Below are 25672 nucleotides of genomic sequence, written 5' to 3'. Positions count from 1 at the left end.
GAGCGGCCACTGCACTCCAGTCTGGTGACAGAGTGAGACTCCAACTCAAAAAAAAAAAAATTAATTCAGAGGAATGACTGCAGAAATTATTGAAACAGCTCATAATTCAAAATGCTTATTTCACTTTTTAATTATGTTTGCATCTGGCTAATATTGGAAAAGAACTTTTTCATTCTCTGAGTGAAAAAGTCACCTGAGATGATTCATCTGTAGTTGATGCAAAGAGAGATGCTCATGGAGCCCAAAGACCAGACTCAGTTATTCCTTAGGTGTAGTAATTGAGCAGTGGCATCGTGTGAAAACTTTTCAGACTTGTGGTGACGTTTTCAAAAGTAGCTCTGTCTTGAAAGTCTGCAACATGATCCAAGCTTGGCACGTCTTAGTGGCTAATAAGAATTTGCCATGGCACTCATCCTTGCTATTTCCCTGGTGAAGGATATATTTCCTGCTAGTGTTGGCTTCATCACCTTTCTTGGAAAAATCAGTTGCTAGAACCTACTATCTCTGGGCTAGACAGGAAGTACTAAGAATTCATTTAGCGGTTCTTTCATTTCTCATTAATGAGGGATGCTCTTTGCTCTTATCAGCCACTAGCATTAGCAAGGATCTTTGAATTCACCTTGACCCTGAGCACATCAGCATGCAGACCAAGTTGGGTTTGATTGTTGGTCATTTACAATAGGTTAGGAAGGGGTGAGCTGGAGCATGTCGACTTGATGAAATTGCCATGATGTACTATAAACCTGCTCAGGATAAATTGAGTGTAAAATCGTTACTGCTGGATGCTGCCTGCCAATGGGTGTTTCTTTTTTTCTTTCTTTCTTTTTTTTTTTGTTGGTAATTATTTTTGCTTGATTTAAGAGGTGATGGAATACCGGCTGTTATTGAAGTAAAGCTAATTTCTTCCTGTTCTGAGCCATTATAGCATATGCTGGGGACATTTGAAATGCATTTTTTTCTCTCCTAAGATAGCTGCATTTCTGCAATTAAGAACTAATTTGCTTCTCTCTTCTCTATCTCTAGTTTGTCTCTCTAAATTAATCTCATTTATCAGTTATATGTACAAAAGGTAAGAAATGAATTTTCAGCTGATCATTATACCTGGATAATTATATAGCAAAGTAACTTTGAGTAAAGAAATAGTCTGACAAGTTCCTCAAAGATTTAGGTTTTTTGGTTTGGTTTGGTTTGGTTTTCTGAGGAAAGAGAAGATGGATGAAGTAGTATAAGTGTATATCTTCCTGACTTTAGTGTGAGCCATAAGAACAGAATTCTTGAATTTTGCCATATAGGAAATAAAAGTGAGATGCTAGTATCTTTCTAATCCCAATGTACAGGTTTTATCTTCCATGAAGTCGCCTCTGACCCCTTGAATCATAGTTAACCACTGCCCCCTCCTCTTGATCCAGGGAGGGGCAGAGTCTTTCATTCAACCAGTGTTTACTGGGCATTTACTATTTGCACATACTGAGGATGCAAAGATGAATAAGGCTCCTGCCTAAAGGCTTTTGGCTGCTGTGCAGGCAGGCTTCTAGTCCCAGGAGGATGCAGCATGTCCCTGGTATGTACTGGATATTCAGTGTGCACACATTGCATTGGATTGTAACTCATTTTCTTTCCCCAGATTGCTAATTTCTGCCCTCTTTATGCACAGAAAAACATGGTTTTGTTCAAGCTTCTGCCTTGAATAGACTCAAGTTTTTTGGAATAAGTAGCTTCCCCCCAGGAAGATTCACCTGGGTCGTCTTGTGCTCAGCATGACTGGCCTACAGCAAGGAAGTGGTGGCAAACAGCTTTGCTGTCCTAATTGGACAGAAGGAAACTGACTTGTCTAGGATGGGGATGAGCCAGATCTTTCTGCTCCAGGAAGACACTGAGAGAGCATCTGTTCACCTAAGATTGTTTGTAGGTAAGAAAGTGATGCCACTGTCTTCAAGTTTGAAGAATGGCAGAGGGAGACTGACTGGATCCACAGGAAAGAGAGGTTTTAGATTTTATGATGTTCTGAGCAGCTGGAAGGGAAGACTAAAGAATATAGACAGTTGATTTTTCTGCTGAGAGTTGAGAGAATTCTTTATGGGTGACCTATTTTTTGCATACTGAAAGAATTACTCTTTTTCTAGAAGCGCACTGAGAACAAAATTACAAGAAATGGGATTATTCTAGAAAAAGGTATAAAAATAATTTTTGAAAGAAAAACATTGCTGAAAATAGAATAAAATTCCAATGTCGATTCAACAATATAGCTTACTCTTAAAAACTTATTCTTCCATTGTTCTGTGACAATGGAATTTTTCTCAGCAATAAACTTACATATTTTTGGTATATTAGTTTGATGTATAGTTCATTCTTTACATAAGAATTAACATTTAATTCTACAGTTATAAAAGACACAACGCCTGTCCTAATAGAACTTTGTTTTGTTTTGAGTTGAGATCTTACTCTTAGTCTGTTACCCAGGTTGGAGTGCAGTGAATGGTCATGACGATCATGCCTCACAACAGCCTCAACCTCCTGGGCTCAGGCGATCCTTCCACCTCAGTATCCTGGGTAGTTGAGACTGCAGGTGCACACCACCGTGCCTGGTTAATTTTTTTTTAGAAACAGTTTCTCTATGTTGCCCAGGCTGGTCTCGAACTCCTGGACTCAAGCAAACTGCCCACCTTGGCCTCCCAAAGGTTACAGACATGAGCCACCATGCCTGGCCTGCCTTAATGAAACTGAAAATATGGTGGGAGTCATCAATATCTACAAGTACAAGGCACTATATGAGTGGAATAAATTTTAATGCCATAGGCGTGCAGGAGAGGCAAAGAACACATCCAGCTAAGATTGATAAGAAAATATCACTAGAGAAGGTGACATTTGTACCAAGGTTAGAGCACTGGTATTTTATCATAAAATAGACTATTTTATACAAAAAAATACCTAATGTGTTCAACATCTCTTAGTCTCTGGAGATACAAAAATGAATAAGACAATATCCTTGCCCCCAAGAAATTAAATTCTAGTGGGGAAAATCTGTTAAGTAGCCAGAAGTTATAATTTATAACTTCATATACGTTATATAAATGGCATGTGCTTTATATAAATGGATAAAATATGTAATTAGGTCAAGAAATAAATGCAAATTAAAGAAAATGCCTCAGTTGGGGGAGCTGGAGAAGGCTCATTCCAGTCTAGAAGTTTTCAACCTGCGCTGGACTTTGGAATAACTTGGAGAGCTTTTCAAAAAATGCTGATGCCCACGTTCTTATCCAGATTCCCTTTAACTCTCTAAAGGGGATGCAGACAACTATAATTCTTTTTAACTACCCTGTTGATTCTAATGCACAGAGAGGTTCGAGAGTAGCTTCTCTTGGCAAATTCCAGATGTGGGAAGGCACCGGCATGTTTATGTGTTTAAGGCAGGGGCAGAGCCCACGTGGCGAGGGCATGGATGGGGGGGCATTGATACCAGGTAGCAACAAAACCGAATAGGAATATTGAGACCAGACTGCCAAGGATGTAGAATACCAGGGTTTAGAAACTTTCTTCAGTAGACAATGGGAAGACATTCACTTTTTAATCCAGAGAATACTGAGGTCCACATGGTATTTAATAAAAATTAGCCTGTGACGTTGGCAGGTGGGAAGGAGGAAGAGGTTATGAGATCAGGTCCAGGTGAGAGGTACTAAGGCTAAATCTAAATGGTGACCCTGGCACTACAATGGAGAGGATGTGGGAAGAGCAACATTGAGAGGAAGAAATATTAGAGTCTGGAGACTGACCTGCTGAGAACAAGGAGCGCAAACAGCTCCTCCGTTGCCTCAACAAATATTGCCTGAGCCCTGACTGCTTGCAGACAAGAATGGCCTCAAAGAACAGTGTCCAGTACTTCGGTGACTGCCCCCTCTTCACCCCAGCTCATCCCCTGAGTCCTTCCTCATACTGTCTTCTCTATTCTTCTTCCTTGCCAGCACTTGACTAATGTGACCTGACAATTTGTGACCCTGGTTGTTGCACCCTGGGTAGCTCCAGGGTGTGGGGCTTATAGTTATTTTTTCCTCCTGTTCTCCTGAGCTGCTTTGAGCATTCTCCATTAGAACTTATTCTCATGGTAACTTACCCATCATTGAAGACAACTCTGTGAGCCTCACTTTGCTCGTCTGTAAAAGGAGGAGGGTAATGGTGCTTAATGTTCCTGCCTCATGGAGCTGGTGTGTGTCTCCAGTGAGAACAGATGCATGAAAGTACTTAAGAAACTAGAAAGCACAACACAAACACTGACTGTTGCTGTTGTCATCTGTTGAGAGAATTTTCCATTAAAATGTACATTTTGTGGCTCAGGGATAATGTTTAGTCAAGGTGTAGTGACCATGTGCCTTACTGTCTGTCATTGCGATATTTTTCTATATAAGACTTATTTAACTTACAGTAATGCCAGTGAAGATGTCCTAACTATTCCTATTCCCATTTTCTCTTGTTTATTTTAATAATAGTTAAATGTCAATTTGTTTTTTAATCATATTTTTATCATTTTGTAGGAACGTAGAATTTTAGATCTAGAATGTATCTTGAAAGTTCTCTAGTTCAACCATCTCATCCTACAAATGACAGGCCTGAGAGATGGAGAAATGAAGTGTCCTGCACAAGGTTTCACGAGCTAGGACCTAGGTTTCCTGACTCTAATCTAGGACTCTTTAATCTGGAAGGTTCTTCCTTTACAATTGGAGCCATCTCCTAAAACAGGCTAAATTTTTAATGTGGGGGGAACCAACAAAACAAAGAGTTATCTTTTGAAGGGTGGGACCCTTGTAGTCCAGGCTTCCCCCACTAGATAAGTGTTCTAGGAACCCATAGGCATCAGTGTATTAGGCTAATGGTGTGAGAGGCTATGTTCTACTTCGGTGAATTTTTTTTTGGAGGTTCTTTCAGTGCATTTGCTCATTTCATGATGGGTGATTTACATAAACAGCTTGCCCACACAGTGCTGAGTGGTCAGCAGTTTTTGACCAAAAATGGTGTGACCCCCTGCTCTGCTCTTTCTGTTCACCCAATCTTGCCCTGAGCAACTTTGCTTTGTTTCCTCCATGAAAAACGTAAACGTTTTGCCAATGTGGGAGAGGTGAAACAAAAAACGGTAAAGGCAGCTAAAATGCATCAAAACTGATGAGTTCAGAAACTATTCTGAACAGTGAAAAAAGCATCTCGATAGGTGTATTGCATCAAAGAGTACTTTGAAGGTGACTGCATTTTAGACGTGTAAAAATAAGTACACAGCCGGGCTCGGTGGCTCAGCCTGTAATCCCGCGCCTTTGGGAGGCTGAGGTGAGTGGATTGCCTGAGCCCGCGGGTTCGAGACCCGCCTGGGCAGCGAGACCTCATCTCTACAATAAATCAAAAAACCAGCCGTGCGTGGTAGCGCGTGCCTGTAGTTCCAGCTACTCGGAAGGCTGAGGCGGAAGGATCGCCGGAGCCCGGCAGGTCGAGGCTGCAGTGGCCGGGAGTGGCCACTGCACTCCAGTCTGGGCGACAGAGTGAGACTCCAACTCAAAAAATAATAATAATAATAATAAGTACACAATTTTTAATAAATAAATTCCAGATTTTTTGTGTGCCACCCCTCCATATATTTGTTCCACGCAGGTAGAAAAAAAATATTAGCATCATGAAGCTCAACAAAGCAGTGATTAAGCTTGGTAAAGAGTCTCCAAGCCAGGTTACTGAGCAGTGGGCAAGGAGGACTGACTGAGAGGCACTACAGACAGCATTTCTTTGCAGAATGGCTGCTTTGGCCAGACAGCTGGGCTTTGCCTATCTTTCTGTTACTAGAGGAACCTCGACTGGCTTAGACGAAGTTCAGCCGAATTTGCTAAGTAACACCTGAATGTCTCTGCCTCCGAACCCAGATGGATTTGCTGCCTTGAGGAGCAATGCAGGCTTTTCATCAGCCTGGTGCCCAGCCTAACTCTTGGAGGGTTGCTCCAAGAGCTATGTGTCAGCACCAACTGCAGCCCAGAGTTCACAGAATCACCAGCCAATATACGTGGCTTGGGCTGTCATCTAAGTCTCAGTGTCCAGCCATGGCAGGGTCACTGAGTCTCCTCTGACAGGTCCCTCTGTCACCTGACTTACTGGCACCTGGTGTGGCAGGTGTGGCTGGCAAGGCACCCGCCTACATAGCACTCCCTGCTTATCCTGGCTCCAGTCTCCAAGGCCTGCCCTTCCAAAAGAATCCAGAGGACTCAGGGCAGGGCAAGCACCCACCCAGCAAGTAAAGGTCTGGAATGTGAATTGTGTGTCTGTTTCTTTGCGGGATACACAAATTCTTTGGTTGTCATTCAAAGGTGTGAGCTTTGCCTTTAAAGTACTCTCATTTTGGGTATTGTCAAGCCTGGGGGTACCGAATTCTTTCTTACATCTCCTCTCTTTCAAATTTTTGTTTTACTCTTTTTTTTTTCTTCCTTCTGACAGTTGGAACTGATACTCAATGACTGCTAGACACACCCCTCCCCACTGCTCCCAGTGGAAATTAGAATCTGTGCTTGTAGATTCTGGGCTGGAAGGCGTTTGTTAAAGGGGATGAAGTTCAGCCACAATGGGAGAGGAAATCAGACAAGGATGTTTTTAAAAGCACGCTGTGTTTTTCTGACTGCTCCAGTATTCGTTCCCACCCTGAAGGCTCCTCTAGCCCGGGGAAGAAAAAATATTTTTAGTCTGATAGTGTACTGCAGAGCTGAACCATCTGTAAAGCAGTCTTGATAACTCAGAAAAATGATTTTAGTAGAAATAACTTGCCAGGGGTCACCCAAGACTCCAAAGCCAAGGCACCAATACCCACAGAGCACCATGTCCTACCCAACTCCCATGAGGTCCTTTAAGATTTATTTTAGAATAGAAATACTGAGGAAGGAAAAAAGAGCAGGGTGAGATGGGAAAGCGTTTATAATTCCTGGGGAAAGAATAGCTTTCACAGAGCTGGAACGTACTTTAGAGATAGCAACTTGGTGAAGAAAAGCAATTGAGAAAATGGAATCTCACTGAAATGGGATTTGCTGCACACTATAAGACAAGCTTAAATATTTTTAATGTAAAAAAGCCTGCCTTCTGCAAGCGTACTGCAATTTACAAAGTCATGACTGAGATATTAAGTAAAGGGGACTTGTGTTATCTGGTACGGCCGTATTCCTTCCCACCAAGTGCATTTAATGTGCCATTTGGCCACCTGGAGATGTGTATTGAGAATTAAATCCCTTTGAGCAGCTGACATAGGGAGAGAGTCTTTGGATTGCTGTTATTGTACATTCCTGACTCCAGCATGCTGTTGTGTTGGAAGAGACCAGTTATGAGATCATGAGTAATAAGAAACCTTAAGCTTTTGCCCTTGCCCAGGAGACAAAAATTATCCAATTGGGGTTAGATTTCAAGAGTGTTGAACTTGAAGGTAAATATTTGTCTTCTGGTGTTAAGAAAGAAAAGGATGTAAAACCTTTGACCTTGGGTGGTGTCTGAGTTTGGAAAGCACTTGTCTTAAGCCAGAGCATGATGAATTTCTCATTGTTCCTTCCTGGAACAATGCTAATATATTTTACCACATACAGAGCAGCCACAACTGACTTAATATCCTGCTCAATGACCGCAGTAACATTCCATCGAATTTTGAGTCTCTTCCACTCAGGTCTAACTTCTTGAAGAGACCCCTTTAAAATTCCCCTCGGAGTATAAGTGTTTGGACAGAAAATGACCTAGAGTCGTCTGTTGTTTTGCAACCTATTCACCTTTTCTCTGTGTCTTATTACTCAAAGTGAATGTCTAGCACAGGAGCCTTGAAAGCTAGACAGAACCAATACTTTCATACCCTTTTAACATTGTAGACACAGGAGCCTTGAAAGCTAGACAGAACCAATACTTTCATACCCTTTTAACATTGTAGAATATTCAGCTTTTCATAGGGCTGAGGTCCTGTCAGAAAGCAGATAGGTTTGGGAAATATAACAGCTGAGTCTGGGTATATCCAGTCATTTTGAAAATTCAGTACAGTGTCCAACCTAACAGGTTCTCAACTCTCCTCTCCAAACTGTCCATTCCTGACATTGCGCATACCGAAAATGGGATAGCCTTATAATGTGTCAAATGAAACAACTGACCCTCTCTTCAGGATACCTCAGGAACCAGGATCCTTTTCTTGTCAACACTTTCGAATCACCTTGCTATTTTTCAAGGGATAGTCTTACGAAGATCCACTGGATCTCCCTAGCTTCTGAACTTCTGAACTGATCATTTAAAGAAAGAAAAAAAAGAATGCTTATTATTTTTAAGCTGTACAAACTATCAAAATAATTTCTAATCTTTCTGAGCCCTAAAATGTAGGGGTAGGATGGGGGAGAGAGAAGAATGCACTTAGTAGAAAACCTTAAATTTGAACACTAGCTCTGTAACTTTGGAGACTTTTCTTAGCCCATAAATAGGCATAAGAACAATAAAGGAAGCCGGACTCAGTGGCTCAGCCTGTAATCCCGCGCCTTTGGGAGCCTGAGGTGAGTGGATTGCCTGAACCCGCGGGTTTGAGACTCGCCTGGGCAGCGAGACCTCATCTCTACAATAAATCAAAAAATCAACCGGGCGTGGTAGCACATGCCTGTAGTTCCAGCTACTCGGATGGCTGAGGCGGAAGGATCGCCGGAGCCCAGCGGGTCGAGGCTGCGGTGGCCGGGAGCGGCCACTGCACTCTAGTCTGGGTGGCAGAGTGAGACTCCAACTCAAAAAAAAAAAAGAATAGTAAAGGATCTCATGAAGTTTGGGGTGGATTAAGTGTGAACACACTTTCTAAACATTCAACTATAGAATGCAAAAGAGTATTATTAACAATAACAGGCCAGGCTCAGTGGCTCAGGACTATAACCCCAGCACTTTGGGAGGCTGAGGTGAGAGGATTGTCCGAGTCCATGGGTTCAGCCTGGGCAATTTGGTGAGACCTCATCTCTACAGTAACTCAAAAAATTAGCCAGGTGTGGTAGCACACGCCTGTAGTTCCGGCTACTTGGAAGGCTGAGGTGGAAGGATCAACTGAGCCCAGAAGGTCGATGCTGGGGTGGCTGTGAACATACCACTGCACTCTAGCCCAGGCGACAGAGTGAGACTCCAACTCAAAAATAAAAAAATAAAAATAAATAACAATAATTGATAAGGAAAAAATGTTTTAGCTCAATCGTGAGAGGAAAAATTAAATCTTTTAGTAGCCACCGAAGTCCTTAAACTTCTGAACCCATTATTTTTTTTTAAACTGGGTCCAGTGGGCCTTGGTCTTGACTAGAAGAAACTGCTTTTGAGGCTTCATAGCAAATGCTTACACGAAGTTATCCAAGCATTGCAAAGTCAACCCTTGCTTGCTGATTTCAAGTCGATTTAGGAATTAAATATAGAGGTTATTAGCATTCTTCCCACATCTCTCCATCAGTTCAAAGAATAGTAACACCAGAAGGACGAAGATGAAAGAAGGATTGAAAATTGCACTCTGGAGGTCCTATAATAATGGATACCTGATGGGATTAAACTGCACAGCTTTTACTTAGAGTCCATTTTATAGAAGATCATTCACTTCACAGAGGTTAGAAAAACACTTTGGGAATCCATTTGGCAAAGCGCTCTTAATTTGATTCTTCTTACTTAATTCCTTCAAATTCCTCTCAGATTAAAATTGTAATACAAAGCAAAATCCACTTTGGACCATGGTTTGGCGGTAGCTACTGAAGCTGAACATAAACATGTCCTGTGACCTTGAGGTATGCTTTCTGCTTTTTTGTATATATACAACTGAAATGTGTATATAATTCACCAGAAACCATGGGCAGAAATTTTCATGGCAATGCTATTATTCAAAGCAGCCAAAAATTCTAAACCACCCAAATGTTCATCAAGTGTACATTGGATAAATGTAGTATATTTACACAAAGGAATACTATGCAATCATGAGATTAGTGAAATATAACTACACACAGTATCACGGAGAAGTCTCACAAAGTGTCAAGTGAAAGATCCCAGATATATTTGCTTCCGTTGAGGTGAACTTTAAAAACAGGCAAAACTAGCATGTGGGATTAGAAATCAACAGAGTAATTAGAAGACATAGTTGTTGCAAGAGGGCATTAGAGAATTTCTGGGCACAAATAATGTTCTCTTTTTTTTTATTTTTTTATTTTTTTTGAGTTGGAGTCTCACTCTGTTGCCCAGACTGGAGTGCAGTGGCCGCTCCCGGCCACCGCAGCCTCGACCTGCTGGGCTCCGGCGTTCCTTCCGCCTCAGCCTTCCAAGTAGCTGGAATTACAGGCATGTGCTACCAAGCCCGGCTGATTTTTTGATTTATTGTAGAGATGAGGTCTCACCGCCCAGGTGGGTCTCGAACCCGTGGGCTCAGGCAATCCACTCACCTCAGGCTCCCAAAGGCGCGGGATTACAGGCTGAGCCACCGTGAGCTCAGAACACTGAGCTATGTTCTCTTTACAGTGAGCTCAGAACACTGAGCTATGTTCTCTTTTTTTATTTGGGTGCTAGTTACAAGGTGTGTTGCATTTATGAAAATTCACTGAGCTGTGCACTTAGGATTTGTGCATTTTTCTCTGTTATCATCTAATGAATAATTTTTCTTAGCTAAAGGCATACCACTTTCTCCCTCCAAAGAATAGGGGAGAAAAGTGTATTCAAATTCAAGACTTTCTACCTACCTTGAAAGGGAGAACAACTGGATACAATATGTAAAATTCACAGCATTTTTGCTGGATGAAGAAAAGAAAAAACTCAAGCTATTGAACAAGATGCGGCAACTGTAAACAAAAAGCCTGGTCGGGAAATACCTTATTTAGCTAACACCCAGGGAAAACCAGCACCACATCCTCAGGTCCCTGGTTGCCCTCCCAACTATGTTGTATTCCTTAACTCACCTGAAGAGACTAAAGAGATGGTGATATCCATGCTATTGTATCATTTCCTGGTTTTAACAATGTCTGGTACCTGGAAGCCATGACACTGCTGTTGTTGAGTTTGGAAGTGATGGCCAGGCTGGAGCTGTCAAACATGCTTCACAAGGATTTAGAAGCACAGCATCCTGCACCATGAGGGTCACTGTGACAATAAATAACATTGAGGGTGAGGGATGAATAGGTGTAGCACAGAGGATTTTTTTAGGGCAGGGCAACTATTCTGCATGATACTGTAATGGTGGACACATGTCATCACAAATTTGTCCAAAGCTATAAAATGTACACCACCAAGAGTAAACCGTGATGTAAGTTGTGGACTTTTGAATGATAATGACGTGTCAGTGTAGGTTCACCATTTGTAACAAATGTGCCACTGGGGTGGGGGATGTGATTAGTGGGGGAGGGTGTGCTTGTGTGAGGGTAGAGGTCTATGGAAACTGTAGTGCTCACTCAATTTTCTGTGAACCTTAACCTGGTCTAACAAAGTCTATTAGAATTTCTTAAAAAGAACATTTGGGTTAGTTGTCTTTAAAAGGGTTGGTGTTACTTATGGTGGTATTTTGTTTTGTTTTTTATAACATTTGATTAGGCCATTTTAATAGTTGGGAGCAGGAAGGATAGTTAAAGTGTTAAAGTGAAATTTTTGTTAAGGACTTAAGAATTATCTAATTTTGAGCCTAGGCAAACTATGAAATATAAAAGCTTAATTTTGTATAATAAACTTTTGTTTTTATTGTCATTTTAAAAAAAGTTGAAAGATGATCTGTAAAGTCATAGGGGATCTGCTTTGCTAGGGCAGATCTCAGCCAGTGCCCTTCCTCCTTAACTGAGCTCTTGAGGCCTGGGAAGGCTGCTTGAAGGACCCAGTGGCTCTGAACAGTCTGTAGAGTTGGACAGACCTGGATTCAGATCACAGCTCCATCCTTTGCTGAGTAACCTTGGGTGATTTTCTGATCTCTCTAAGCCTTGATTTCTGTTAAATGAATTGATTTAGAGGTTTTCTGGTAAGGATTTTTATTGGCATATTAATTCACTGGACACTTCTACAGTACCTCCTGTTTGAAAAGCAAGAGAAGTCCTAGAGTTGTGAAAATGCAGGTGTGGGCCCTGTCCTTAAGAGAATTTATAATCTGGTGGGAAAGAGGGAGAGAAAGCTCAGCGCCTTGACTGGTACCAGATACTTTGCTACCAACTTACCCTTGGTTATTTAATTTTTATAGCAATCCTTTACAGTAGGTTTTCTTATGCCAGTTTTTTCATATGAAGAAATCAGTCCAAAAGAGTGTCTAAGGCCCCACTGTTTGTGAGACTAGAATTTAGACCTTGAATTCTCTTGGTTCCAAAGCCTATATCTTTCCACTCTATGATGAACACTGGGGTGGAGCAGACAGTCCAACTTTGATAATGGAAGGCAAGTTTAAATGTGTGTAGAAGACCAAGGGAGAAGAGGGTAATTTCAAATACAGCAATCCATCTAGATTTATTTCATATTTGTGTTTTGCCTTTAGTTATTTGCTCTGCCTTGAAATTTGGCATCATATCCAAGATACATGTTAATAAATGTTCTTTTCTAAATCATGTAGCCATCTTTTTACTTCATAAAGGAATTATTTATCTTGGTGTCTAAGATTTGTGAAACAAGAGAAGCAGTGTGGTAGTGTGGTATTGGTACAAGGGACTCAAATTTGTGTCCAAACATCTGGGGTGTTTCCTACTTCTGATACTCAGCTGTGTGACTTTGATCTTGGTGCAGCAAGTCATTTGGCCTTGGGGTCTCAGTTTGATCACCATAAAACAAGAAGAATGATGTTGACTATTTCTTTTTCTTTCTTTCTTTTTTTTTTTTTTTTTTGACGTTGCCTATTTCAAAGGGTCAGAGAAGAATCAAATTTAAAAATTGTGTATGAAAGCACTCAGCAAAAGGACCACCTTGAGAGGTCACAGTAACTTCACGAAGGTTCGTGCAGGAGACAAGATTTTCTTTTCAACTTCTCATGTGGTCCTGAGCAAGTTACTTAATTTCTCTGTAGCTGAGTTTCTCCTCTTGGACAAAGGGAATAGTAATTTAAAAATTCCTTTGGAACTGTTCAAATCTTCATACAACTGCTAATAATATAATATTGCATATATATATCTAGCTGTCTGTATATGCAGGTATTTTGGTATTTTTTGTTCTGGGAAAATAACCTATTTTAAAGAACTTCCCAAAGGAATCTAGACCTCCAAAACCAAACAACAACAACAAAACCAAAAGAATGCATGTGCATCTTAATTTGTCCTTGAATTGAATCATTTATCCTGTCTTCTGGTCAGATCTTCTCTACCTCCTCTCCTCAATCTGTTTTGTTATTGTTGTTTTTTAAATGTCACATCTCTTTATTAAGGAATAGTTTTATACCACAAAGTTTACTCATAGCAAGTATACAATTTGATCATTTTTGTAGCATTTATTCAATTGTACAACTATCACCATAATGCAAGTTTGCAGTTTTAGAACTTTTCTGTTACCCCAAATTGACTGCTCATTTGTAGTCAATCCTGTTCCCATCCTCCCCGCCATTCCCATTTTCAGCAACCACTGATCTACCTTGCATCTCTTTAGTTTTGTCTTTTTGAGAAATTTCATTTAAATTGAATCCCACAATATCTAGTCTTTTTTGTCTAGCTTTTTTCACTTAATATAATGTGATTAAGGTTCATCTCTATTATTGCATTTGTCAGTAGTTTGTCCTTTTTTATTGCTTACTAGTATTCCATTATCTGAATGTTTTGTGCTTTACTTATCTGTTCACCAGTTGAGAGTCATTTGGATTTTCTTCCATTGGGGGCTATGATGAATAACACTACTGTGAACTTTCACGTGAAGTCTTTATGTGGACACATGTTACCTTTTCTTTTAGTTCAGTATCTAGGAGTAATAATGCTGGATTGTATGATGCTGTATATTTATATTCAGCTTTTTAAAAAACTGCCAAAGTGGTTTCCAAGATAGCCATACCATTTTACATATAGCCGTGTATGAAGGTTCCACTTTTCTTCACATCCTCCTAAATACTTATTCTAGTCAGGCTTTTAAATTATAGCCATTGTAGTGGATGTGTGGTGGTATTTCATGATGGTTTTAATATTTTAATCCTTTGCATTGCCATATAAATTTTAGGATCAGCTTATCAATTCCTGCAAACAATCCTGCTGAGATTTGTATAGAGATTGCACTGAATCTATAGATAATTTAAAGAGTGTTTGAGTCTTTTAGAGATGCATACATTTACAGATAATGTTTATATAGCGCTGTTACGTTGCAAAGACTCCTTTAAAGTTTTTGTACTTAACTTCTTGGAAGGAAATGAGAAAACAGTAACTGTGAAAAACTAGTATGCATTTACCCTTGGATATTGCACCTTTTAAAAAATTCTTTATCCTCATTAAAAGAAGGAAGTTGCTGCTCTGTCTTTTGTGTTTCAAGCAGGTGATCAAAGGGAACTAGAGCATTAGAGAATAATGGTTTAATTCTCCCTGAACTAGTTTGTACATCCTTACTCAGAAAGAGAAGCTACTGGCCCTTCCTCTGACATAGCATGCATTTGGAGCAAAGTCTGTGAGCTCAGTGGGGTTGCAGTTGGTAACATGGCAGGGCTACAGGGTGTTCTCATCTGTGCAAGTTGGCTTTGCACAGACTTGTGTAGAGCCCTTGTGGGCTTTGAGAAAGCCACTGGGTCAGACTGATTTACTCACCTTTGCTGAGGACACAAACTTTGGGCCAAGGCACACCCTCACTATCCTGCCTTCATAATGCTGCATCAGGAGAAAAGTCTCCTGGAACAGATGAGTGTTCAGCTTAGAGATCAAGCCAGTCCAGTTGCATTGGAAACCTCTCCCACTTCAGGGGGAAAAAACAGTGGATGCAAAACTCTGAGTCAGCCTCTGCCTTTCTGCAGGAGCACAGCAGGGAACTTGTGTGATTCTGCCTCTCTCTTCCCACCCTTGTACCTGCCACGTAAGCAACACATCCTCATTACTCCCCCAGACTGCCTCATCTTCTCATCTACCATCAGGTTTGGGGTTTTGGTACCACCCAGGCTGGTATTTTCCCAGTTCATGGTGATCTGCATGGACTCATTTCAGTACTTATTAAAATAAAGAAGCTGATTTCTGGGCCCCACCTTGGGACTGTTGAATCTGTTTTTAAAAGTTTCCTTGAGTGTTTTTTGTGCACAGTAAAGTTAGAAAATTCTGATCTAGGCCAACACACTAACCTCTAAGTATTTGTGTGTCAGTTTGAAATCAGCTGGGGCTGTATTTGGGAGGAGTGTCTTAGGAACTGGAAAGCAATTTGTTTATTCCTTTGGGAATTCAAAGCACCATCCCTGAATTAAGTTAGATCTTAAAAAATAAAAATTAAATTAAAAAAAAAACTACAGAAATGACTTCATGCAATGATCTTTTAGTGCCACACCCCTGGTATTTCTCAGGGGTCTATAGAAGAAACAACTACTTAACAACAAAATTATTGTGAAAGATATTTTTTTGTTCTGTAACTGAGGATCCTTGTGGTGCTTTTGGAAGGCAATTTAATAGGGTGGTTAAACATGTGGACCTAGAGTTGAGTTCCTTAGGTTCAAAGACTTGCTCTCACTTCTAGAAGCACTGGAGGGTTTGAATAAAACATTTAGTTGTCTTGCTTGTAGAAGAGCACTGTAAAATAGCACCTACTTACTTCATAGAGCTGTTGTGAGACAAGTCACTTAAGGTTCTTGGTACAAAGCCTGGCACAGAGTAATACCTTATGGAACTTCAGCCTGTGGTGACTGCTATTAATTCGGAATCAGAAAACCTTGCCTTTCTAGTGACAATAGCATGAGGCTATTTTTTTTTTTAAACCATTGAGACTTTGTGTCCCATGTCTGCTAGGAAGCTGACATCACAGTAAGCATGTTTCCCTGAGTTTGGGATCTTTTTTAAGGTTTTTGATCAATTGTTTTAAAATCATGACCTTCTCTGATAAGCATCTGCAAGTCCTTTCTGGAAGTAGGCAGAACATGCTATAAACTGAGGAAGGTTGACCTCTAGGACCAGCTTCCATGTCTCCCAGGCTCATATCAGGAGCAGAGCACTCCAAGATAAAGGGAGTAAAGAGAAATTAAAAAGGGCAGTTAGCAGCAGTGTAGGAGCTTAGATTATCAGAGGAGCTCTTTTTCTATTCCTGGTAACCTTGACAGGGCTCTGTCAGGGCATCAGAATTCCTCCTGGTAATCAGATTCTATGGAGTCATTAGCTAAACTCCATTTTCTACCATCAAGAATGCCCTTTCTCAGGAGAATTGCTTGAGCCCAGAAGTTAGCCTGGACAACATAGTGAGACCTCATCTCTACAAAAGATATGTGAAGTAGCCGGGCATGGTGGCACATATCCTGGAGACTGAAGTGGAAGTATTGCCTGAGCCCAGGAGGCCGAGAGCGTGGTGAGCTGTGATTGTGCCAGTGCACTCTAGTGTGGGCAACAGAATGAGACCCCAACTCAAAAAATAATAATAATACAACATGAAATTTTTAAAAAATGCTTTCTCTACTCAAATTGTTTCCTGCTAACACTACTACGTGAACTTGTAGAGATATGGGAGTTCACACAGAAACATAGAATTTACAGCTGAATGGAACCTGAAATTGTCTAGTCCAGCCCTTCACATTTTTCATATGTGTGTGCTGGGGCTTGGAGAGGGTAAGTAGTGACATACGTGAGGCCCGGTGAACAACAAATTAAGGTATGATTCTCCAACTTCCTGGGTCCAAATTCCCTGGCCTTTCCTCTGCACTCCATGTCTACACAGAATTCCCAACTCCTTTCTGTTCTTCCAGGCAGTGAACTTCATCAAAAATTTGGTGACTTACACTAAATTTTGCCTTAGAGTAGACATTATTTCCCCCAGAACTCTAGCTTGGTTGCTGAAATTCATACTTCAGTTTACAAATTCACCAAATAGCATTTAATCAGCATTTAAGCAGGCAAGCAGTTTTTAGCACTTTGAATGTGTAGGCAGATACTTTGTGCAACTCAGCTAAATAAACAAATTGTTGATTGTTTATAGAGTTTAATGCTAGCCAGAATGTGGTCACTTAGCATGTGCGTTTTGAATATGTGAAAGTACAGAAATGAGGTTGTAATTTTTTTAAGTAGCAGAGTACAAAGATAGAATAACTATAACTCCAGCAAATGCCAGTGGCACTCAGATACAGCTAGAGTTGCCGGTTGCGTGCCTGGGCCACCTACCCAGTAAACCAACACTCATGCAGTCACCTGCCACAATAGGGTTCCTTTGGAGATTTAAAAGTTGGGAATCAGTAGCTTCCTCTCTGCAGTGATTTGTGTGTTTATTATCTGTTTCTTATGTGTGCCTATTTATTCTTTCATTTTGCTCATGATCTGAAATACTTCTCCTAAAAAATAACTCCAATTTAAATGATATTGATTCAGCTACATCTGATTTTTGGTGAGTTTGCATATAGCCTCCTGTCTGTGTTCACCTCTGATGCTTTTTCTGGCCCGGTGCACATGGCTTCTCTGTAAACCATCGTGGGTGCCTGTGTAAGGAGAAATGAAACAGAGGGGGTGGCTCACCCATGTGAAAAAAGAGCTCCCTTGTGTTGAGAACCTGACCATGGGGCTCCCAGGCCTGCACTGCCACAAAAACAGAAAAACTTCTGAATGGCTATGAAGTTGCCTCTTGACACTGACTCACTGAATTTCCTGACATAGTCAGCAACTTGGGATGAAGAAAAATCAAGGCTGATGTCCCTGTTATATGATGGTATTGTTTCTTAGCAGTGTTTTTATTATAGCGCAGAGCCCTGTCACATGGGGCCTTGACATGGCTTCTGTTCATCTTGTGACAGTTGATACAACACAGTATCTCTCTTATGCCTGCTTTTGGGATAAGGTGGACATTCAGAGAGCCTTTTACCAGCATCCCAAACCACACTAATGAGGCTTCTTTCTGTAAATGTGCCTGGTGCCATCGCTGGGTAGAGAGTTACTATACTGTTATCATTATTATTATTCTGTGCACTGTCACACCATTTGCAAAATGTATTTTGATTATTCACCCCAACATCACTGTGAGGTAGTGGACTATATGGTTGTTAGTTGTGGTACTAGTTAAGAACATGTATTCCTGAGCCAGATTGCCTGGGTTTGCATCCTGGTTCCATCACTTCTAACTGCGAGCAAGTTACCAAACCTCTTCAGACCTCATCTTCCTCATTTGTAAAATAAGGATAATAATAGTTACTGCCTTCTTAGTTTATTGAGACACGAAATGGCTAGATGTTTATGAAGTATGTAAAACAGTAACTGACACAGAATACTCACAATATAAATATTCATTTTTATCATCATCATCACCACCACCCTCACCACTACCATCATTCCATCATCTCTGCCACCATCATCTCTACAATAGAGGTTCCAAGAGTTTGTAATCTGCCAAGATCCCATTTTCAGCATAGGCTGGAGTCGATTCTCAAGCTCAGGTGTCATAGTTCCAAAAGACATGGCCATTTTTCCTCTTTGTTGTTATTTTCTTGCTAGCACAGTAACATAAAAATACATTCATGTCATAAAAGATTGAGATGATACGGAAGACTGCACAGGAGCATGTGAGGGTCCCTTCCCTTACTCCTTCTGGACTCCCACTTCTCTTCCCAAAGGTAACCACAGCAAGCCAATTGGCATCATTCTTCCTATCTCCTCTCTAAGCAGGGTACACATATAAAATCAAGATATAATTATATTAAATTGTAATTGACATTGGCAAGTTGCCTTCCAAAAAGCGTTTGCGCTCCAACAGTGTGTGGAAATACCTATTTCCTCATGTGAGTCATCTTTTCTGTCTTTGACAATTTGATGAGGAAGAGTATTCTTTTCTAAATTGTATTCCTGTGGTTACTGGGAGGGTTGAGCTACTTCTTTATCTTATGGATCATCTACATTTTCTCTGGAAATTGCCTTTTGCCCATATTACCATTTATTTTTCATTGTAGTCATTCTTCATATATTATGAATAATCCTTGTCTGAAATGTGTGGCAAATATTTCCTCTTTATTGTTTCTCTTCTAACTTTGTTTTGTGTCTACGGATTTTTGGTTTTTTGCACCTAAATCGGCCAATTTTTGTCTTTATTGTTTCTAGGTTTTACCTTGCTTATTCAAGTAGTCTCTTCCATAGTCTTCTAGTACTTCTGTAATTTTGTTTCTACTTTTAGCTTTGCAAGCTCTCTGGAATTAATTAATTTAGAGTTGGAGTCTCATTCCATTGCCCAGGCTGGAGTGCAGGGGCATGATCACGGCCACCCCAGCTTCAGCCTGCTGGTCTCCAGTGATCCTTCTGCCTCAGCCTTCCAAGTAGCCAAAACCACAGGTGTGCACTATCATGTCTGGCTAATTTTTATTTATTTACTGTAGAGACGAGGTCTTGTAAAGTTCCTCAGGCTGTTCTCCAACCCTTGGGCTCAGGTAATCCACTTGCCTCGGCCTCCCAAAGTGCTGGGATTGCAGGCTGAGCCACCAAGCCCAGCCTGGAATTTATTTTTGTATAGGTTCTGAGCTAGGAATCTTATATTTCTCTAAGTGGAGAACCAGTTGTTCTCAACACTTACTGAATAATCCATTCTTTGAACTCATCTGAAATATCACCTTTATCATAAACTAAATCTTCTTGTATGTATGACTGTGCACCTGGTTCTTCCCCTCTATTCTATTGATTTATTTTTCTACTCCTGAAAGACAAAATCCTTTCTTATTGCCGCTCTCTTTTTCAAAAAATACCTATGTATTTTTGTGCATTTTTTTCTTTCATGCGAACTTATAGAGGCAGCCTATCAAGGGCTATAGAGAAAGCTCCTGTAGGTATTTTGATTGGGATGTGTTGCATTAATAGATCGGCATTTTTATAATATTTCGTTTTCTCATGCAGAAGTACTATGTGTTACCATGTAGGCCTTTTATATCCATTAATTAAATTCTATAATTTTCTTTATGTAGGTCTTGCATTGGAGGGTTTATGTGTTGTTATTACAAATGAGGATCCTGTTTTCCCACTACATTTACTTACTTTTTATTGCTAGTAACTAGGAAATAATGGGTTCTACATGTTAATTTTTTATCTAGTCATTTGACTGAACTAATAAAAAATTTTTATCACTAATAAAAATTAGTGATCTTAAGCAGGGCTCGGTGGCTCAGCCTGTAATCCCGCACCTTTGGGAGGCTGAGGTGAGTGGATTGCCTGAGCCCGTGGGTTTGAGACCCGCCTGGGCAGACGAGACCTCATCTCTACAATAAAATCAAAAAATTAGCCGGGCGTGGTAGCGCATCCCTGTAATTCCAGCAACTTGGAAGGGTGAGGCGGAAGGATCGCTGGATCCCAGCAGGTCGAGGCTGCGGTGGCTGGGAGCAGCCACTACACTCCAATCTGGGCGACAGAGTGAGACTCCAACTCAAAAAAAAAATAGTGATCTTTACATTTATTTTTCTTGACATCACATTGGCTAGAACTAAAACAATGTAGGATGATATTGGTGAGAGTGTACATCTTTGTCTTGTTCTGATCTTTAATGAGAGTGCTTCTAATGTTTTACCACACTGTCAGTTTAAAGAGAGTTCTTTATTCCTAGCTAACTGAGAGATGAGTTTTTCACTGAGACTACACCACATTCCTGTCAGGGAACCTTTATTCTTTTACTTAACCTTTTCCTTGAGCATCCAGACATTGCCCAGACTAACTTGGACCTCCCAGCACTGGCATCCTCACTGAGCCAACCTGGTTTAGAACTGTGTATTATCTTCTTTCTTCCTCTGTTCTCTCACATTTGAGCCCCCTGTGTGCTAAGGGCAGGAGCTACTTTGTGTTGATATTTTCTATACTTCTCTCACCACTATTACCCAACCCCTATCCCTCCTCTTGCAGAAGAAAACTAAAAGAAAATAAAAAGTAGCATGTGGACAAGGACAAGAGCACCACTTCTGGAATTTCGTGGCAGGCACCACTGAAAAAAATTTATTCCTAGCTTCTAATTTAAATAGCTTCCTTTTTTATTTTTACTTGATTACCTTGAGCGGTCAACCACCATCTCACGCTCTGGTTGCTAAGTGGCTCTTGGAGTTTCCACAGGAAGGTATGAAAGAGGAGTCACCACCTGACATCTGATTTCCTGTTGCAATTTCATGCAGGTTCAGATGCAGGATGTGGCCACTTTTAACTCTTTTTCAGCACTGCCTTGTACATGGCTAGTGCAAAAGAAATGTTTTCACAGTGGATTGATTTAGATAATTTTTAGATGGTGACGATTTTTTGCTAGGCTGTGAATGAAAGGTTTTGTTTTTGTCAGGCACACATTTGTAGAGTGATTCTAATGTAACTTGGCACCTGTCTAGAAAATTGTCCCTGTGTCCACTGACATTTTGCTTTGGGGAAACCAACACCTGCTGTGATGGCATCTGTCATATTTAGAAATGTGAAATGTTCATGAATAATACAGGGAAATCTCAGTCAAATAACTTTTTCAAAAAACTCTTAATATGAGATTGGCAAAAGATTGTTGTAAGCGACGTAGATGGGAATTTGACTCCTCTAAGGTGGAGGATGTCTTGTACTGTGGCTTTTCTCACCTCAATGCAGGCTGGGTAGATTTTATTATTGTCAGATTGTTTGACCAATAAAATAAGAACCTGCTTAAATATAAGGATCATTTATTTTTGTTAGTGTTAGCTTCCAACAAGGTGGGCTTTGAGGAGATGGAGTGGACTCATCTCAGGCATATGGTGTGTAACTGTCAGCCATCCAGGAAAGCCCAGGTCAGAAACAGAAACCAGAAAACCCTGGGAGGTGAGGCAGCCCCATTATGGCAGGCATGAGTTGCTGGTCTTTGAGCCCCTCTCAGTTCCAGTGAGGTTGGCTTTAGTGTCTAGGGAGGTTGGTATAGGAAATTTGATCAATTAGACAATTATGTCTTCCTTTTTCACTGTCTTCTCTTTTTTTTTCTAAATCCTTAAGTCCAGAAAGGATTCTGGAAGCCATGGCAAGGAGTAGACTCAATGTTCCCTACCTTTTCTGTTGCAGGCAGGTGACAAACATTACCACCCTAGCTGTGCACGATGCAGCAGATGCAACCAGATGTTCACAGAAGGAGAGGAAATGTATCTTCAAGGTAAGTCACATTTTAGAACACAATAAGTTTTCTCTTTGGGGAAAGAAAACCTTGCTATGTTTGCTGACAGTATTTTAGAGAAGGAGGCATTTTATGAGCTGCAAGCCTACCCAAATCCAAAATGAATGTGGCCAAAAGTTACCTCATCAGTTAGTATTAAGCAGCCAAGCAATTGACATGCTGGCAGTGAGCCCCTTAGGCTGTTAACAAATGAACTTGTGTCACTGCTTTAATGTAATGAATAGAACTCGACATTTGATGACTTGGATGTGAGGGAAGAGTCAAAATCAGCAATACCCCCTCTCCTATTCTCCCCAGAAATATTCTTGGGAAACAAAAGATTGAAAGAGAGAAGAGGCCGGGCTCGGTGGCTCAGCCTGCTGAGGTGAGTGGATTGCCTGAGCCCACGGGTTTGAGACCCGCCTGGGCAGGCGGGACCTCATCTCTGCAATAAATCAAAAAATTAGCCAGGTGTGGTAGCGCGCACCTGTAGTTCCAGCTACTCGGATGGCTGAGGCGGAAGGATCGCTGGAGCCCAGCAGGTCGAGGCTGCGGTGGCCGGGAGCGGCCACTGCACTCCAGTCTGGGCGACAGAGTGAGACTCCAACTCAAAAAAAAAAAAAGGAAAGAGAGAAGATTTTCTAGAAATGTCTGGAAATGTTACTTATTTGATAGCTACTTTATCTTTTCTTTTTAAACTATCCTGTAACAAGGAATTTTTTTTTTGAGGCCTCTCAGGCAGCTGTTCTCATATTTGATGAATTATATCACAGATGCATTTCATTCTATTAAGATGACATAGCCCTCACATTGAGAGAGAAAGAGAGAAAAGGAGAGATAGAAAGAGAGAACGCACCCAAAGTCTCTGAAAGAGAAATTGAGAAATTTCTGGTGGCAAAGAAATATTTATTACCAGGGAGCCATTTGATTTTTTTAACTGAAAATAATTTTTCAGAAACTTTCCTAGCATGGAACCATGATCAATTTCCATCTCCTCTAAAATTCTGAAGCTTCTCTGAGAGGCTTTAGGGGAGGATTCTCTTCTAGTCAAACAATGCCATCTGTGCATGCATTTAACTATTTTTAGCTAGAAAAGAGTCAGACAAGGGTTTATCTGTAAAATTAGCAAGAGCTGTAAGAGCTATTGCTCATTCGGATTTTTGGTAATTAATGGGTCTCAACTGACTTTGCATGTCATTTCTTCATTTCACTTTGCAAATAGCACTATGTGTACTTTCAAAGAACGGTTTGTTTTGCTCTCTCAATTTTGTTTCTGTACAACCTAGAAAAGTCTGCAGAAATGATTCTTGAGTATTAAAGCAAAGCCCTGGCTACCTTCCCTGAAAAAGACTAGTTAGATGAGAAATTGACAGCCCAAACTGCCCTTAAGTTTCAGAACCATCACTCTGACAGATTGTGATGTAAAACATCACTGAATGTTAAAGGGCCCCATGAAGGCAAATGACAGACATCCACATCTATTGTCTCATATGGGCTTTATGTGACACATTTTCCCAAGGACAGGCCATACATCTGCAGTGAGAATAGGCAGTTGTCACTTTGCATTTTTCAGCACAAAGCATATTTATTCTTTATTTGGTCTCTAGGCTTTGTTTTAGTTTATAGAGTGTTAATTATAGCACTCAAAAAAACAAAAACACAAGAGTGCATGTCAACCCTGTATCTGCTAGAAACAAAGACTGTGCACATTCACTGTGGTTCTGGAGGCTGAAAAGAGAGGCTGTGCACAAATATGGCACATTTATACTACAAATACACAATTGTCTGTTAAGGCTGCATTCAGAATTCCAGGGATTTCTCTGAATCTTCTGGAGCTGTGTTTTGTAGCCTTTGCCTGCCCTCTCGGCAGATCCTTAAAGAGTGAGTAGTTTCATCTTCCTCAGCATCTGATGTTCTCTCTGAGTCACATTCCTTGTGTATCTAACCGACCTCCAGAGAACAATGTGGCCGTTGTGTGCAGTCCCAGTGTTCTGGGCAGTGACTCCTGCTCTGAAGAACTGTCACAGCAAATGCTTCTACTGGGCCTGGGTCTGACCGATGGCTCTCCACTCAGGATTTCCTGTGCTTTGAAATCAGCCTTTGACCAATGTTAGTGTTGAAGGGACCTCTGTGTAACCCTGTTTTTTGTTTGTTTGGTTTTCTTTTTTTTTGGCCCTGGTTAAACAAGATGGAAATGATTATTAAATAGGAGTTGAGGTTTGATTCTGATATAAAACATATTATCCTTGTTATTAATTTAATATTATTTTAGCCCAGTGGTGTAAAGTAACTCATGAATTATTTGGTGACTTCAAGTATGCACAAGTTGCTGCATAAAGAGATAGATAGAGGTTCTGATCATGAAATGTAGACAGTCTGATATATTGTGAATCTTATTGTGTTTATTTCATTTACTTACTGCTTTCAACATAGTAACTATATTTGCTTAAGTCTTTTTAAGTGCTTATTTAAGTTCTTCTGCATCCCTGTTTGAACACACCCTTATAGAGACATATTAGCCCTATCCATAATCAGGTAATGACATATATTCTTTATCTAGTCATGCAAAATCATATGGGCAGGCATTGGATTCTTACAAGATAAGAATTGGAGATAAGTGTTTTACTTAATACTGTGATGTTGGCACCATCCATGAAAATGCTTCATAATCTGAGAAAATGAAACTGTTGATCCAGGAACAGAAAATAACACCTCAATTGTTACTTCACTTGTTTAAAAGTGAAGGCTTTTTTTTAGTTAATTAAGAGGTTGAAAGCTAAAGGTAACTTTTGGACTTATAATGTAACTTTCAACCTTTCTACTAGTTGGGTTAATTTCCTATTTCTGTATAGGTGACTGTGTATAATTAGATTAAAAATGCAATAAGTTTAGCTTCTGGATATAGACTATCTGGTTTGACTTTATTTCTCTCAACTGACTTGCTTGGTTGTTTTGATGTTATATAAACATGGCTTATATTTCTGAAATTAAATTCAGCTTTTGTAGTTACACTCAGACATTACCTTTAAAGAATAATAACATAATTTAAAAATAAAAAGATCTAATTTATTTTATTTTATTATTTTTTTTTTAAGATTTTTTTTTTTTAATTGTGAAGTTGTGGGGTACAGTTAAGGGTTAGGCATACAATTGCGTTTCATTCAGGCACCCTGTTGATATGGGGTGTTTCCCCGTTCCCAGACAGATATTTGCTACTGTTAATCCCATCTCCCTTCCTCCACCATAGTTTCCCAGTACGGTCAGTCATTTTCATATAGTATTGCATTGGATGTTTAAGGTCCATTATATGAGTGAGAACATGTGATACTCGGATCTTTGTTTCTGTGAGAGGTCACTCAGTATTAAAGACTCTAGTTCCATCCAGGTTGCTGCGAAATTCATGATTTTGTTCTTTTTTATGGCTGCGTAGTATTCCATCGTGTATATGTACCACATTTTTTAAATCCAGTCTTCTTTTGACGGGCAGCATGGCTGTTTCCAGGTTCTTTCTATT

At 40.3% G+C, this 25672-nt stretch overlaps 1 protein-coding gene across 4 annotated transcripts in view; it reads left to right on the top strand.

Annotated features, from left to right (window-relative positions):
- The window catches only part of ABLIM1 (actin binding LIM protein 1), a 176931-nt gene that overhangs the window by 100933 nt on the left and 50326 nt on the right, over positions 1-25672 (top strand). For all 4 annotated transcript variants that reach the window (XM_021709761.1, XM_021709763.1, XM_021709762.1 and 1 more), the window contains one exon: positions 22071-22158. In XM_021709761.1, coding sequence (XP_021565436.1) covers positions 22071-22158 — 88 coding nt within the window. The remainder of the gene's footprint in view (positions 1-22070; positions 22159-25672) is intronic.

Source organism: Carlito syrichta, unplaced genomic scaffold, assembly GCF_000164805.1.
Source record: "Carlito syrichta isolate Samal-C Ts95f unplaced genomic scaffold, Tarsius_syrichta-2.0.1 Scaffold281088, whole genome shotgun sequence".
NCBI lineage: Eukaryota > Metazoa > Chordata > Mammalia > Primates > Tarsiidae > Carlito > Carlito syrichta.
The sequence above is the reverse complement of the archived record's forward strand: the minus strand, read 5'-3'. Positions and strand labels throughout refer to the sequence as shown.